At 41.6% G+C, this 16,176-nt stretch overlaps 2 protein-coding genes across 2 annotated transcripts; both read left to right on the top strand.

Moving 5' to 3' along the window:
* Positions 1–161: 161 nt before the first annotated feature.
* On the top strand, positions 162–8,674 carry clk2b (CDC-like kinase 2b). The gene is made up of 11 exons (XM_084356712.1): positions 162–623; positions 1,288–1,378; positions 2,509–2,575; positions 2,661–2,777; positions 2,850–3,016; positions 4,956–5,050; positions 6,263–6,392; positions 6,485–6,567; positions 6,648–6,727; positions 6,813–6,903; positions 6,990–8,674. Exons 1-11 carry the CDS (start codon positions 558–560, stop codon positions 7,164–7,166), a joined length of 1,164 nt encoding a protein of 387 aa, XP_084212838.1. The 5' UTR covers positions 162–557; the 3' UTR covers positions 7,167–8,674.
* Positions 8,675–13,218: 4,544 nt separating this feature from the next.
* Positions 13,219–14,944, top strand: LOC311260114 (complexin-3-like; the record flags this gene model as incomplete). The annotated part of the gene is made up of 3 exons (XM_084357626.1): positions 13,219–13,455; positions 14,292–14,375; positions 14,723–14,944. 3 exons carry the CDS (start codon positions 13,219–13,221, stop codon positions 14,942–14,944), a joined length of 543 nt encoding a protein of 180 aa, XP_084213752.1.
* Between the last annotated feature and the right edge of the window lie 1,232 nt (positions 14,945–16,176).

Raw genomic sequence — 16,176 nt, 5'->3', positions numbered from 1 at the left:
GCAGGGGTTAAGGAGGTGCAAGGAGGAGTGTAAGTAAGTTAAGTGAAACTGGATCTCCCCTGCGTCGCTCCCCCTCGCCACATCTTGATTCTCCTCTCAAGACTTTCTCAGGGGGTTGTGACCAAAGTTTATTATTAGCGTCTGTCTCTGCTCTCTCTGTCCTCCCCCTTCCTTCGTTTCACTTCTGTCCGTCACTTTCTGTTTTTGTCTTGTGCGCCCGCTTTCATGTTCACTTTTTCTGCTGTCTGATGCTCACTTTTCTTTATTCGTCTTAAGCTGTTTTTTCTTCTGTCTGTAGTTGTGTCTTTCCTTCACCTCTGGTTTCCGCTGACAACGCCGCAAGCTATTTTTTACTTTGTCACATCTCCGTGCTCTCTAGATTTTCTATGCCTTTGCTTTAATATTGTATTATCCTGTCCTCAGTCCTCCTGTTGTTCTCCTAAACTCCTCGTCGACCAGTTTTTCTGCTGCTGCTTCACCTGCTTTCACCTTCCTACAACCTCCCTCCATCATCTCCTCTTCCACACAAGCTCATCTCTGAGTAGCTGTGCTGCATAATGGGAAAGACAGAGCTGTACTCTCTCTATAAAGGCTTTCTGGACTGTATTTGCCTCTGCCTCTCTGTGAGTATCTCCATTTTCTGCGCTTGCATTTGCTTCCTTCTGTCACCTCTGCATCACGTCAACTTCTGACTCGAAATCACCTGCACCTAGTTGTTATTTTCTCTTTAAGCTCCTCAGTCGTCAAGCAACAAATCACATGCAGACTGAGTGTGTGTTTTTATGTGTCACTTGCTCGTCTATTTCGCGGCCCTCGTCCTGCAGTAAGTGTCTCCTCAGCACATGCTGGGCTTCTCATATTAATAACAGTCTCAGAGTGTGGATGGAAATAGAGACTCAGCTTTTCCAAAGAGGCCAGAAGTGATTTGACATTTCTTATTAACCTCCTTTAGAAGTAGCTCAGGTCATCGGGATCAACATTAATGCGTATAAGCTCGCGTTCTGGAGGATTTGTTTTGATCACGGCTGCATTGAAGGAGTCTGCAGTTTTAAAGAAACAGGCCGCATTAAATAAAGTGTCCTGAAGTGCAGATTTGTTTGTATCTGCATGTGACTTTAAATGCATCGTCACAGTCAGGGGTAAATCCAGCTGATGACCTTTGCCCTTTATGGCCCAGAGGTCAGATACCTCTCTGTCTTTAGTCAGACAATGAAGAACAGGACAGAGGCAGGTCGATCTCTGCCCGGATTTCTCCTCTGTCATAAATTCGGTTGTCTTTGTCTCCAGCGGAGCAGCGATGAGACTGCAGACGACAATGAGAGGGACACTGAGAACGGCCACCTGATCTACAAGAGCGGAGACGTCCTCGAAGACAGATGTAGGTAACAGTTAAGTGGAACGTGTTGACAGCCTTCATACTGTAAAACACTCCAGCTTTAATCTGACTTCAGTCTGCGTCAGACATGTGACTCCAGTAGTTTTGTCCAAGTTTCGAGCTCGAGTAATTTTTACTTGGCAGGTCAGATAACTTTTTTCCCACCGAGGAAACTGCAGTCTGACCTACAGTCTCCTGTCTTTACAGTGCCTGTTCAAATAGATGAGTTATTATTATTTTTATTCTATCAGATAAATATTATCAAATAGAAGTAAATAGCTTTATAAAAGCTTATTTATGTTTTCATTTCATCCCAGTCAAAAACTGAACTGAAAACATGAAATGAGCACGGACTCATGTGACTCATTAGGTCTCGAGTCGAGTCCCAAGTCATTTATTTTCTGTCTAGTCAAGTTGCAAGTTGCATCGAAAGAGTGACTCAAGTCGACTCCAGTGCACTTAGTGGAGGAAGTGGTCAGACCCTTAACTTCAGTCTTGTTTTGTCCAGGTCCAATAGTTCGAACCTTAAAATTATTTAAAAAGGTACATTAAGTTTATTCAAAGACGAAGCAGCAAATATCCACATTTGTGAAACTGGAACTATGAAATGGTTGAAAGTTGTTTGGTGTTTTGGTTTATGCCCAAGATAATCTGGAGCACTTACAATAATCATTTTGCAATTTACCATGAAGACTGTGTTTTTTTGTTTGTTGTGGGTTTTTATATCCTTCTTATTATAAACAGTTTATATTTTTCTCGTTTGTACCGACTATTTCTACCGGACACAAAATGTTTTGATTTTTTCTTATCTATGTGAACAAAACATATTAAATCAATTTGAGAAGATAATGTTTTCTGTGGGGAAACATTATTTTAAATTTTAAATCAATTGATCGTCAACTAATCGTTTGATCTGCACTTTGATCAGCTGTCGGTCAGAAAAAAACATTCAGTGAGCTTGTCATGTGTTTCGATTTAAGTAACTTGTAACTTAAGCTGTGAGATAATAGTGTGTAGTGAAAAGTGCAGTATATCCTTCTGACATTTAGTGGAGCAGTCGTGTTAGGTAGCACTTTAGATACAGTACTTGAGTAAATGTACTTAGTTACACTCCACCCTTGTCTGTCTTACAGATGAGATAGTCGACACTTTAGGTGAGGGAACTTTTGGGAAAGTGGTTCAATGTTTGGACCATAACAGGTAATCTGCTTCATGTAATAATGAAAGTTGGACCAATATGAAACGTGTTAAATACAAATTTCAAACACAGTGTTTTAACACACAGAGGAGGAAGTCGAGTCGCTCTGAAGATCATTAAGAACTTGGAGAAATACAGAGAAGCAGCCAAACTAGAAATCAACGTGCTGGAGAAGATCAGTGAGAGAGATCCAGCCAACAGACAGTGAGTAGATTGTGAAGCTGTGACTCTTTTCCCGTCTTATACATCTCATCTCTGTGTTTCTTGTCTCTTCAGTCACTGTGTGCAGATGCTGGACTGGTTTAACTACTACGGCCACGTGTGCATCTCTTTCGAGCTGCTCGCTCTCAGCACCTTTGACTTCATGAAAGCAAACAGCTTCCTGCCTTATCCCATGAACCAGATCCGACACATGGCCCACCAAATCTGCAACGCTGTCAGCTGTGAGTCCAACGTGCACCACATCAACTGTACCACTCTGCTTTTTTCTCCCACACCTCCGGATCTATGTCAGTGATGACTGTAAGCCGATTATTCACAGCCGTCCCACTGATGCAGCAGCGAACAAGCCAGGTGGATATTCAGGGGCTGTTACCTGGAGAGGATCTTCTTTACGTCCTCATACCAGGTTCAAGTGAAATCAAATATCAGACTTGAGAGGCCTGTACCACTACATTTTAAACATGCTTATCCATAATTTAAGCTCAGCAGATCTAAGATCTACATCAAGTTGTACTCACCCATACGCCTGATTTCTTTCATCAAAATGTATAAAAAACATCCTGTTTCACGATTGTTAAAGAAGGGAGAAAACATTTCTGGATCCGTCCTTTAATCTGGATCCTTACCAAAAGTTAATGGGGCCGATCCTGTATATATTTAGCCTTGTTATTTTGGCGCATTACAACAAACATGGTTAAAGAATGAAAACTAGTACTGTGAATAATCGTATAAAACATTTACAATAAAAGTTATGACTTCTTTTTTTCAAAAAATATGTAAAATATATCTGTTCTAAAATAAAACAAGATGTACAGTGTTTGAAATGAAAAGGGTGCAATATGCAAAATATCGATGAACATCATTACTGTGCAAATGTTCATACTGTCCAGTGATGCAGCACTGTATTCCCCCTCTGTCTGAAACGCTCCTGTCTCTTTAAGGCCCCCCCCCTCCTGAATATCAACTCTGCTCTGATTGGTCACACACGCCTGAGCCAGCACGGCTAACACAACAGAGCAGCTGTGCTTAATTAATTCTTATGTGACAAACTAGCTGCTAGACATTAATTATGCAAATGTGTGACATGGTGACATAGTGTGATGTCACAAAGTCACGGAATTAAAGGCGAGACTGCTGACGAGGCGTTTCGGGAGCTGTGTTTTCTGTGGGAGAGAGCAGCTTCTGTCGGTGTGACCTTTTTTACTTTTACAAAATATTTTTCATGCAAAAGAACTTATACAAACAAAACACAAAATAGATCTCCTTTAATTTAAAATGCAAAAACATGCAGTGTCCATGAAGAAAAATGTGGGAGAGAGATTTTGATCCTGATGGCCCCGGCCTCTTGTACCAGAGGGGAGTGCCTCAAAGACTTTCTGTCTGGTTTTTGAGCGGTCGGCTGTAATCATTTCCGCTCACCTCAGGGTCCTGCAGGGTTGGCAGATTGCAGCCAATCACCTCCTCAGCAGAGTGAACGATTCGCTGCAGTCTGCTCTTGTCCCTGGCAGCGGCAGCAGTGGTGATGGAGGAGGTGTGGATGACCTGATGTTCACCTCCCACTTGAGGTTTTTAGTGACAATCGTGTCCAGAAAGAGGAAAGAACGACAGTCTCGACAGAGGAGTCACACAGGGTGATGGAGGCGGATGAGGCTGGGATCTTTATGTAACCACACAACCATCTCCACTGCCTTTAATGCGTTGAGCCCCGGGTTGTTTTGTCTGCACCAGGTGACCAGTTGGTCCGTCTCCCACCTGTAGGTGAGGGTGGTGTCATCTGAGGAACTGATGACTGGAGCTACTGCCAAAATGCTCTTTAGCAAGACACTGTGCTTGCTGGTGGATTGCTTTATGTAGTGATGCAGACTTCTGAAAGTGTTGTGAATTATCAGCATGACTTTATTACAGAAGAAATAAAAAGAAATCTTGTGTTGCCGGATTGTGAGGTGCACAACATATTGCTATGAGGTGCAGATGCGAGGACCATTAATGCTACAAACTCTCAGGGTTTCCAGCATTTTTAATTAAACCAACACGCAGCAGACAAACTGGCATCCGTCACGATTATTAACAGTTTAACCAACAGAAACCTGACCAGACGAGGGCGTCGACTCTCTCCTGATAAATCTCCATCTACTCCCCCCTCCTCTGTCTCCACTGCAGTTCTCCATGACAACAAGCTGACTCACACCGACCTGAAGCCTGAGAACATCCTCTTTGTCAACTCAGACTACTCCCTCATATACAACGCTGAGAAGGTCAGAAACAACTGCAGGCATGAAGGCTGGGACCTGAAAGAAAATCAGGATGTTAAATAAGCAGGGATTAATGCAGGCAGAACAACCTGGGTGATTGCTTTGTGGTCGCCCATTTGGATGCAAATTTTGCACAGCAGAAACCGTGAACCACCCACATGTGTTTCCTCTAGGCACGCATATTTATCCAGGGTGACTGTGGCTTGTGTTTTCTTACCTCCATGTGACAATGTGTGGCATCTTTGGAGAGACTTTTATAATAATTCATAGAAAAATATAATTTTTTTTTTACAGTTGGGTGTCATTTTCATGATCGTCTTGTCCATCATTCCTGTCATTAATAATGATATCATACTGGAGCATGAAACACGAGCAGTGGGTCACAGGTTTTAAACAAACGACGAGGTTACGTCTATACAGCGAATATGAGGCTACAAGTCGGAGCTGTTAGCTTGGTTTGGCATGAAGATGAAGCTGGGGCAAAAGCTGGTCTTACTCTGTCCACATTTTAGATACAAAAGCTCCTTCAGTCTGTCAGTGTACCAACTGTACAGATGTTAGCTTCTTCACGCTGAATCAATTTGCATCTAGTCACATCTCCTCTAAAAATCTCACCTTCTGTCTGAACACACTGTCAAAACAACTACTTGTGCTAAATTCACAAACTGTTCCTTAACAGTATGTTTCCACATAGCTCTGTGAGTGTATGTGAGTCGACCCGAAGTCCATTAAATCCTATGAGAACCTCTGTGGATTCTGATGTTCATGTAACTCCTTCTTTCTTCTTATTTCTGGGTCCAGAATATGGTCCAGCATTTTGAAAAACGTAAACTTTTGTGGAGGATTTCAGACAGCGTGTACCAGAGGATGTAGCATAAATGAATTAGCTGCCTCAGTGTAACATATTGGTATGTTATGGTAGCAGCATAACATAGAGAGCATGCATAACGTCAGTGGTTCATAGATCTTTTAATAAAATCTTTCACTAAACTGGCTACACACCTGCCAGGCCAACCTCCTCACCATACATCATTAGGTCCACTTTCATGTCAGTGAATGTTCCCAGACCTCAGCGAATATATTGTCTGTACAGTGTTCATAACTGATAAAAAATGATAGCCAAAACTATCATTTACAACTTATAACCACAACTTGTTATTAACTGAAATTGCCCTGTAAATAATCAGCCTAAGTTGCTTCTCTGTCTTCTTCCAGAAGTGCAATGAGAGGAGAGTAAATGACACCACGGTGCAGCTTGTTGACTTTGGCAGCGCCACCTTTGACCACGAACACCACTCCGCCGTCATCTCCACTCGTCACTACCGAGCTCCAGAAGTCATCCTGGGTGAGAGATGTTGATTTAGACCAGGGAGCAACCAAGAGCTGTCAGTCCTGTGCTTGTTTTTGAGGGACGTGTCCCTCCTCTCTCTCCCTCAGAGTTGGGATGGAGTCACCAGTGTGATGTGTGGAGTATCGGCTGCATCCTGTTTGAATACTACGAAGGCTTCACACTGTACCAGGTCACATGTGTGTTTATACTGCGTGCATTCTGAGGGGATTTTGATCTTGTCTTCACTTGTGTGTCTTTGTTCACTTATAGACTCACGACAATAAGGAGCATCTTGCTATGATGGAGATATTACAGGGACCAATTCCTCAGAGAATGATCCAGAGGAGCAGGTGACACACTCCCGTACACTGTTGGTTACACACAAACACACGTGAAAACAAACTTTGCCTGATACGTATTATTTTTCCCTCACAGAAAGCAGAAGTATTTCCACCGTGGGCGTCTCGACTGGAACGAGTGCTCCAAGGCCGGACGCTACGTGAAAGCCAAGTGCAAACCATTAAGGGTGAGCTGAGGTGCAAAGTTTTACCACGGGTCACACATTTACTCCCTTAAACAACATGTTTCTCTTTTTATCTGTGTTGTTTGCAGAAGTACTTGTTGTCACAGGGGACAGAGCACCACCAGTTGTTTCACCTTTTGGAGAATATGCTGGAGTACGAGCCCTCAAAACGCCTCTCTCTGTCCTCTGCTCTGTGTCACCCGTTTTTCCTCCATCATCCCGGGAGGAGTCAAGTGTGGAGGAACAGCTGTGATATGAGCAGATGACCCTGACGACACCTGACCTTATGAGGACCATACCAGTGTGTTTGCATGTTTTAGTTTCTCGTACAAATCATGTACACTTCAAATTTCAATCAGGAGAGACTAGTTGGAAGAACTATGGCAATAAGACCTCATTGTGATGATGTCATTTTATGGGGGTAATCATGCCATGAGCCGTACAGGAATATTCCCCTGATAGAGTAGAGTTGGTGAAAGGTTTGGATGAATGTGATGTGGACAGGTGTCTCTGATGAAATATGAAGTGACTGGGGTTGAGGAGGGTCAGTCAGACGCTGAAGTGACAGCTGACAGCAGCAGAGAAAGGAGGATTTGTTTGACACCAAACAGATGATTGGGTCATAGAGGTAACTTGAAGGGGAAACTTGGCCCCAATCCCAAAGTCCACACTCACAAACTCAAAGGCTACGTCCAATTCTCCACCCTCTAGACTTCAGTCATACATACTGTGACATGGTCAGTGTTAGTCAAGTCTGCGAGTGCATAAGACTGCGAGGCAAATATATCATGGTTTGGTTAAATTTTATTTCCAGCCTACATGATTCAAGTAACATTTCAATAAATTAAATTGTTTTACATATTCAGAAAAAGTTCTAAAATGTCACACGCCATATCGCAATAAATTGTAAATAATTAATTCACTGAAGTCGGGTGCATTAGCTTCCCAAGCAGACTCTCTGGAAGTCTGCAGAAAGTCCCCTTGTGAGCCCTGGATAAACTGTGGGTTTACCATTTGAAAGCCTCAAGTCTGGCCGTTGCCATTTTGTTTTTTTGGAGCCAAAAGTGAGCATATTTGGATTAGAGGGTGGAGCTAGGAAGAAGCGTCCACACGTACCCGGGTATTTCTTAAAATAAAGCCTTATCTATGGGTTTTAGCCTTCAGGACACACATAAATGGCATTTTAGGTCACTGAAAACTGAGCTTTTGGAAAACTCCTTACAGGGTGAAGACATTCAGATTGTCTGTGTTCACATCTGGACGGACAGAAACAGATTTTGACATGTTCATCAGTGTTTGTAGCATAATTTGCGAATATGAACTCTGTGAGTATGTGTTAGGATATTGGAGTATTTGAGTTTGTATGTTGACGGATGGACAGATGGATGAATGAATGGATAATTGTTATACTGTTTATTTTGCTGCTAAAAAGAGGTGAAAACATCCCCACTTCTAGTTAAGCTGGTGTCTAGAACAGTGGGAAAACACAGGAGCACGGTTTGCAAAATGGTTTTCCGGTTAATGTCGGTGTAAAAAAGCTAAAACATGCAAAACCACAGGGTATTGTCTTTTAAACACTGATCCTCACATGCAAGTCGATCAAGTCTGCTTCAAAATGCCAAAAAAAAAAAGAAAAAAAAGAAAAATCCAAAAGCTTAAAGTATCTTTTTTAGTTTTATGCTCTCAGTCACTTTATAACAATAATGTGTGTTTTTTGTAATGAATTTTGTATCAAATGAGTCCTTTAGTTGTTAATAAATTCTGTTCTTCTGTTCTCGTGTTTTGATTGTGACCTCTCAGCTCACCAGTCCATCTGTGCAAGTCTCACACACAAACACACACACACACACACACACACACACACACACACACACACACACACACACATACTCATTATGCAGGAGTGTTAAAAATGACATGCGTGAATGGATCCTTAGAGTTCCTGCTCCAGCTTGCCAGGAGATTGCTGAGTATGAATTTTAACACTCACACACCTACAGGTCCCCTCTTGGCAAATTTCTTTTTAAAAATTAACCAGCAGCCTTTATACATGATTCTAGCTTGATTTAAGGAAAGTCCAACAGGGAACCTTAAAAATATCCCGTCGGCTTTCAAGTCCCCTGTTGGTGGAAGTGTTACGACTCCAAAGTCCCCTGTTATATAGGTTTACAAGTGCGTACACACACACACACTCACACACACTCCTCGCGTAACTGCCATTTTACTCGCAGCCGTCCTCTGGCATCTTGATTGAGTGCAGCTCAGCAGAGAGCACGGCCACAAGGCTGAGCGAGTGTATGCGCTCGCCAGTTTTCCTCTTCAGCCTTGGCAGAGCTGAGACAGACTTATTGTCAGTGTATGTGTGCTCGACTGAATGAGACCTTATTTCTAAAATGTGTGTGTGTTTGTCTACTTGTATGTGTGTATTACTGAGGGTATGCATGAGTGTGTGTGTGTCTTCTTCCTTGGCAGCGCTGAAAGTAATTTCAGGGTGTGAATAAATAGAATTGGTGCTAAAATTAAAAAAGGCATTTTGAAGTGTGCAGACTTGAAGAAAAGAAAATCAATTTCTCTTTGTGTGTCTGCGAATAGATTTTGTGTTACTTGTTGTTTCTCAGTGACAGACCGTAGTTTTATTAACAAAGATGTACACTGACACTGCCACCCTTTACATACTTCATATGACACAGAATACAATTTTTAAGATTGATTTTAGTTGATGCTGAACTGTTAAAGGTCGATGTAAGACTGTCGATGAAGACTGTCAGCACCTTTTCATTTTGAAAGAGCAGCCGACAATGTTGAAACTCCAACCTTCGACTGACCAGTAGACCACATTCACATGTTAGCCATTTTCCTCTGTTCCTCTGTTACAGGTTGCAAGTCGTATAAATGTAGGGAATCTGACAAATTGTAATCACTTCACTGCTTCCCGATTGATCAGAAACCTGTGAGTCCAGGGATGGGAAGTCAGCCCATATTTCAAGGTAAAACAACATAACTGACAGCCCATTAGCTTCTGTCAGACAACAGCTAACATCATAATTGATACACCTGAGTCAAAGCACCTGCAGCAACTCAGAAAGAAGAGCTCACTGACATGTTGTGACCAGGAGGCTGAGGCCAATCACTGAATAGGACCTAAACAGGTGGTTTAACATATGTTTAACATGATTTTAACAGGCTGAAACCATCCTGTAGTGCACACCACCAGCATCTGCTCCAGCCTCAGCCTGTGCCAAAACATTTCTTAATAAATCATCATTGCAGTGTCTCCTAGTTTAGGTACGGTTTATTTAATAGACCTGAAACCCAAAACCTCAAAATAATTATAGTACGTTATTTTTCAGATTCACTTGTACACTAGAATTACATGATACTATAATTATATGACATACTGTATGTAGAATGAAATGTGAGAATGATACATGGATAGCTGGAGCTGCTTACAGAACTCCAGTACGGTAGTTACTGTATATGGTAACATATAGGATTTGTCTAAAAATGGCTCACCCAGTACCGCAGAGGATCCAGGCACAGATATAACATGACCAGGAGGTACACGAAAGCAACATGAGCGGTGTTTCAGATAAAATTTCGTCACTTTATCACAATAATTTGTGTGTTTTTGTGATACGTTTTGTATGAAATGACTTCTTTAGTCATTGTATGAATTAAATTGAATTTTTCCTGTTCTCAGTGTCTGAAAGGATGTTTTTTTCATTCCCTTTAATTTCCCCCCAAGTAGTGACAACTGAGATCCAATAAATATGACTTCAAAAATGTTACGTTCCCAAAGCACCAGAGTGAATCCCCCGATGGGCACGCTGACTTTATTTAAAGCAACAAATTCTATTGTTCGTATGTATTCAGGTCATTATGCTAATGTGTCATGATGAGATGCGTATTTAGTATCTTTAATATTAGATTAACATTTACTTTATGTTTGTGAGTCCATGCATGGGAACATGTGTGTGCGTGTGTATTGATGTGTCGGTGTCAGTGACTGCTGTTCACGTGTTGGACACTGATCCACCTGAGAATCCCTTAAGTGGCTCTTTTTGGTGGACTTGCATGGAAGCTCTGGTTCTCACACACGCACGCACACACACACACACACACACACACACACACACACACACACACACACACACACACACACAGTATACACTATACAGCAGTTTAATTTGGTTTCTTGTGCTTGATGACATGATCCATCTTTGCGTAAATAAATTGTGAAATATGAACATACTTCAGATGTTGGGTCGAGAAACGTCCTGTTTCTCCCTTCGTCCCGTTTCTGACCTGTATCAGCTGACACAGGACCAACTCAACCTCCCTCCCTTCAGTTGTAAACGCCTTCCCTTTCGGATGAGTTAACTGACCCCAGATCTGTCACTGAGCATGAGCTGGGGAGGCGTGGCTCTTCCTGGTGATCTTGTTAAAGGATTAAAGCCTCCTCACCTGTCAGAAATCGAAGTGATCCGGCCAGCAGGGGAGAAAGAATAGGAGGGGAACAAGGGATCGAAGGACTTTAAGTGGGTTGGTTCAAGTGTTCAGAAGGTGTGTGTGTTTGTGTGTGTGATGTCAATGCCAAATAGGGCATTAGAGTAGGACATTTCAAAACTCGCAGCGGGGAGTCATTCAAAGACATTCAAACATGTGTCCAAATCATCACTTATTAAAAGATTTTATGGTACTTCAGGGCTCTTCAAGAAAAGTTCTTCAGGTGTGTTTCTTTTGCCAGTTTGATCCTGTGATAACAGACACATATCAGCAAACTGTAGTTTTTTTTAACTACTGAAAAACAAAAGGTAAACCAATTGATTAGTAAATAAAATGCATTAAAAAAGAAGAACACATGGTCTCCTGAACGAAATGTTGTTCAGATCATTTCAAGGTCCAAATAAAAGACACTCCATACAATAAATTACATGCAAAATTGCAATAAAAGATCATAGTTTAAAAGTAATACACATTAATGTCTTACAAAGAGGCAGCTGTACCAATATTTATATTACCAAGATGAACTCAATCAGGGCCTGAGCTCATTTGGTCAACATTCCACAGAAAGATGTCTTATCTCTTGTTCTCTCTTGCTCTTCATCTTGAACGAAGCCTCAGCATTGACATTTGTAATTTGGCGCAGGAATTGGGGGAGGGTGACCTTCCTCGTTATCATTTTTGCTGCTGTGTGGTCCAGTTTGGTCCAGTGATCAATACTTTCCTCTTATCTCTGGATGACTCAGACGCTGCCGTCTCAGACCAGACTCTGTCCATCCAGGTGTCTCTTTCATTTTTCTCTCTCCAAATCTGTGCTCACCTCTCACCTCGCTGATTATATTCTTGAAATGAAGTCAAGATGTGTTGGAAGTTATATTTCGGGAGAAATGTGAGTTGCAGACCAGTGCCTGCTACTTACCTCCCAATTGTATTGCTCCAAAAGAAATAAACAAGATGCAGACAATGCAGTATTATACAGGAACAACACTGATGTCAGCATGTGCCACTCAACATGACATCAGCTAAAGTCTCTAAATCTCTGTCACAAACACGTGAGTCATTGGGTGCATTCCCTGCCACGGCTAACGAGATTCCCCTCATTAAGTCTTTAAAGTGGTAATCTGTATAGGAGAGTTGGGGGCTGTTGAAGAGTGCAGCGAGTCTGCAGGAGGGAAGCAGGAGAAGCAGAGGCTCAAACTTGGACCAGAAAACGGGGATTTTCTCCTGTGAGGGCCGAGGAGCACAGGAGCAACATCTTATGGAGGACCTTCTGCTGTTTCTTGTTTGTTTTCTCTGATTTGATCTGAAGCGTTGGCTGATTGTCTGGGTGCTGTGGAAGCCATCTGGCCGGAGCTTTATTGGATTTTATGCTGTGAGCCTTTGGCCAACTGTGGCCACTTGAACAGGTAAGAAAAAAACGAGGACTGGGCGAACACGCTCAACCAAGATGAATAGTGAGTGTCTGATATGTTTGAGTCTGACATAAATCATTTTTGTTCTTGTGTGGCTTCCATCTTTCTCTGTAAGTACTTCCCCCTTCCTCTAGATGAAACGCCTCATCTGCATATGTAATCTGGTGTGTGTGTGTTTACTAAGTCAGTGTGTCTGAGCCTTGTCTGAATGCCGTCCTTGTCCTTGTCCTGTCTCCACCTGAATTATTGCCACCACCAGGCGTGACACTGTGTGTGTTCTGACTTTGTCCTCTCAGAGAAACACAACATGAGTGAAGGAGAAAACCGTTCTATCCTCACGCATCATCTGTCAGAGAAATAGCGGCGTGATCATTCCCTCCCGTCCTGAGAGCTCCGGACCATCATGGACTCAGTGGTGAGAGTAAAGAAGTCGCTGAGGACTCCCGTCAGGAAGCTAACCAGCTGTGTGTCGGGGGTGAAGGAGAGGAGGTTGTGTGCCAAACCCAGGAACAGGAGGGGCAGAGGTGGAGGAGGAAGAGGAGGATGCAACAGGTCGGGGAGGACCCCCCCTCTCCGAACTGCTCAGCCCAAAGACCCGTCTATCCGCTCTTACCAGGCAGACCTGGAGAAGGAGAGGCAAGTGGAGACGTGATGTAGAAACATGACATGCATCCTTTATTAAAGGTCCAGTGTGTAGGATTTAACCTGGTATCACACCAAACTGTGTAATAGACCTGCTGGCCCACCATGTCACTGTCATGCAGCGTCTGGTTACACATTCAAAATAAACTACCTGGTTATGTTGAGGTATCAAAAAGAAAAAAAGAAGTACTTGCTTAAATGTACTACTAGGAACTTTTAACTGTCTAGCTAACAAGACCATCAGTGAAAAGGAAGTATGTATAGTTATTATTAGAGTGCTGAGGATGAATGAAGTAGTCTCTCAGCCTGAGAAAAGAAGATGCTCTATAATCTAGTGGCACTGGTCATCTGTCCAATGTGTTCACCAGGATCAGATTGACAGAAAATGAAAGGCAAACTGTGACACTCACACATTGTCCTCAAGTGGATCGACGGTTCTATTACACGGGGTGAGGTGAGGCGTATTTAGTTGGTTGCAATCTGCAACCACACAACTAGACGCCACTAAATCCTACACACTGGTCGGGTTAGTTTCAATTTAAGACAGAAATCCTGTCAAACTCATTGTATTAATCTAAATTTACCACATTTGTTGAAAGCACTTTTGGCAATGAAGCCAACACATGTGCTCTGAACTCACATTGTTTTTAAATGTGATATTTTTCTTATGGTTGTGTCTGCAGCAGCTTTCATTTCCTTCCATCAGAGAAGCCAGCTGTAATGAATCAAGTTCATTCAAGTCACCTGTGCTGAGGCAGAGATATCGCTTTGATTTGATTCTGTTTTTTAATAAGTCAGGTGTATTTGTGTTTTGTCTGCTGTGTTTACAGAAAGCTGCGGGAAGCAATGAACGCTCAGAAGAATGCGGAGAGAGCAGCGATGAGATCTCACTTCAGGAGAAAATATCAGCTGTCTGAGGTCTGTCACTTTTCTGCAAAACATTCAACAGATTTGTTTCATAACATTTCTGTTTTTCAGCTGTTTTTTTTTTTGTATATGAATATTTCTCACTGTTTTCACTTGTTTACCAGACTCTTGCATTTCCTGTTTAAAAGTGAATTCACACTCTTTTCAAAGATTCTCTACTTCGTCAAACCTCTAAAGGCAAAATAACAGGCCTGAACTTTACAGGTGTTTTCCTAGTTGTTATACATACTGTACTGTATGTTGGCTTATCATGTGCACGGGTGATGCATAAGTTTATTTTTTTGTCCTATGTTCAGTCTTTTAACCCTCTTCTTCTTCTGTTTTTCCTTCACATTCAGAGTACCAAGGACACCAACCATCTGAGCTCCGTTGGCGGGAAAGTGTCGCTCCCCCACGAGCTGTCGAAGATCATTCATCCTGAAACCAAAAGCAAGGACAGCTTCAACCTGCTGAGCGCCTTCCAAGGCCTCAGCTTCGGCACAGCGGCGCTCACAGGGAAGAAACACAGCAAGACGTCCACTCCTACATCAGGAAGGAGGGACTCTTGTCAATTCATGTGATCAATATGTGATAGCAGGGACGATCAGTATGCCGCCTTTTGATTGTGTTGGAGAAATTCAGGGAAACAGCAGGGAAATACCATCATACATGAGCGCAACATCCTGATACCAGGGTTCAGGAGTAAAAGTAGAAGAAATGGTCTGGTGAAATGGTGTTATACATACATATACAACATTTCTTTTATGCATTTTTTTTTTGATAATTTTAACTAATTTATATACTTTTGGGTAGTTAAATCTTCAGCAATGTATAATATTCTATAAAATCAACATGTTTGTAGTGTCGCTGATCTGTGAGCCTGTTTTCAGTTTTGCCACAATGCACAAGTTTTTAGATAGTTTATTTATTTCAGGATGAAGGATAACTCTCTCAACTCAATAAAGGATGCCTCATCCTTTATTTTATCAAAAAAAATTAATTAAAATCACCATATTTCACTGGAGAGAAACGGCATGAGAGCTGGTGGTGTGAGAATTTGTAATATGAAAAGTAACTATAGCTGACAGATAAATATAGTGGAGTAAAAACTATTGTATTTCTCAAATGTATATTTAAGCACAGTACTTGAGTAAATGTACTATATATTTCATTATTGCCTGTTACACACAACAAAAACATGCAATTCTGACTTTCTTTTTGTATTCATGAATTGTCTTTTTGTAATCAAATAATACATTTTAACAGCCAGATAATTTAACTAAATATTAATTTAGACCAATTCAACACATTAATGTGTGTACTACTGTTTGTGTGGGGAAAGCCTTTTGTGGCTCCAGAGGAAATTGCATGCAATCTGAAAAATTGCCTCCAATGATGTCACTCAATGGCTAAATTGCATTATGAGTAATTTCGGCTTTACTACTTTTTCTCTTTACATATGCATATACACTCCCCAAGACCTGTACACACTGTACTCCATCAAACCTGTGAATGTAACAAATCCCTTAATAATAACCTTTTTTATACGGTGAAAGTTAACTCACAAGTTGTGTGTTAAATTGTTTTAACCACTGATACATAGGTATTTATTAGGGATCAATATAATTCTGTAACAGTTCTATTAATGACATTCATAATATCAAGTTTTCACATTGTCTCTATCCCTGTTCAGATCCTCTTTTTGTTATATTCTAATCTTAATTACTAATATTTTATAATATTGCGTGTTATGTAACCTAGAAGCTACTGTAGCTAGTCTCTTCTTACAGGGCTGTCACGTCTCTGTAAATTA

Source organism: Pagrus pagrus (genome assembly GCF_965226575.1).
Source record: "Pagrus pagrus genome assembly, chromosome: 7".
Lineage (NCBI taxonomy): Eukaryota > Metazoa > Chordata > Actinopteri > Spariformes > Sparidae > Pagrus > Pagrus pagrus.
Note: the sequence above shows the minus strand (reverse complement) of the source record. Positions and strands in the feature narration are given on the sequence as shown.

Coding starts and splice junctions, on each gene's coding strand:
- clk2b (XM_084356712.1), top strand. CDS start 558: ATGGGAAAGACAGAGCTGTACTCTCTCTATAAAGGCTTTCTGGACTGT. Junction 624..1,287: donor GTATTTGCCTCTGCCTCTCT/GTGAGTATCTCC, acceptor CTTTGTCTCCAG/CGGAGCAGCGATGAGACTGC. Junction 2,576..2,660: donor CAATGTTTGGACCATAACAG/GTAATCTGCTTC, acceptor TTTAACACACAG/AGGAGGAAGTCGAGTCGCTC.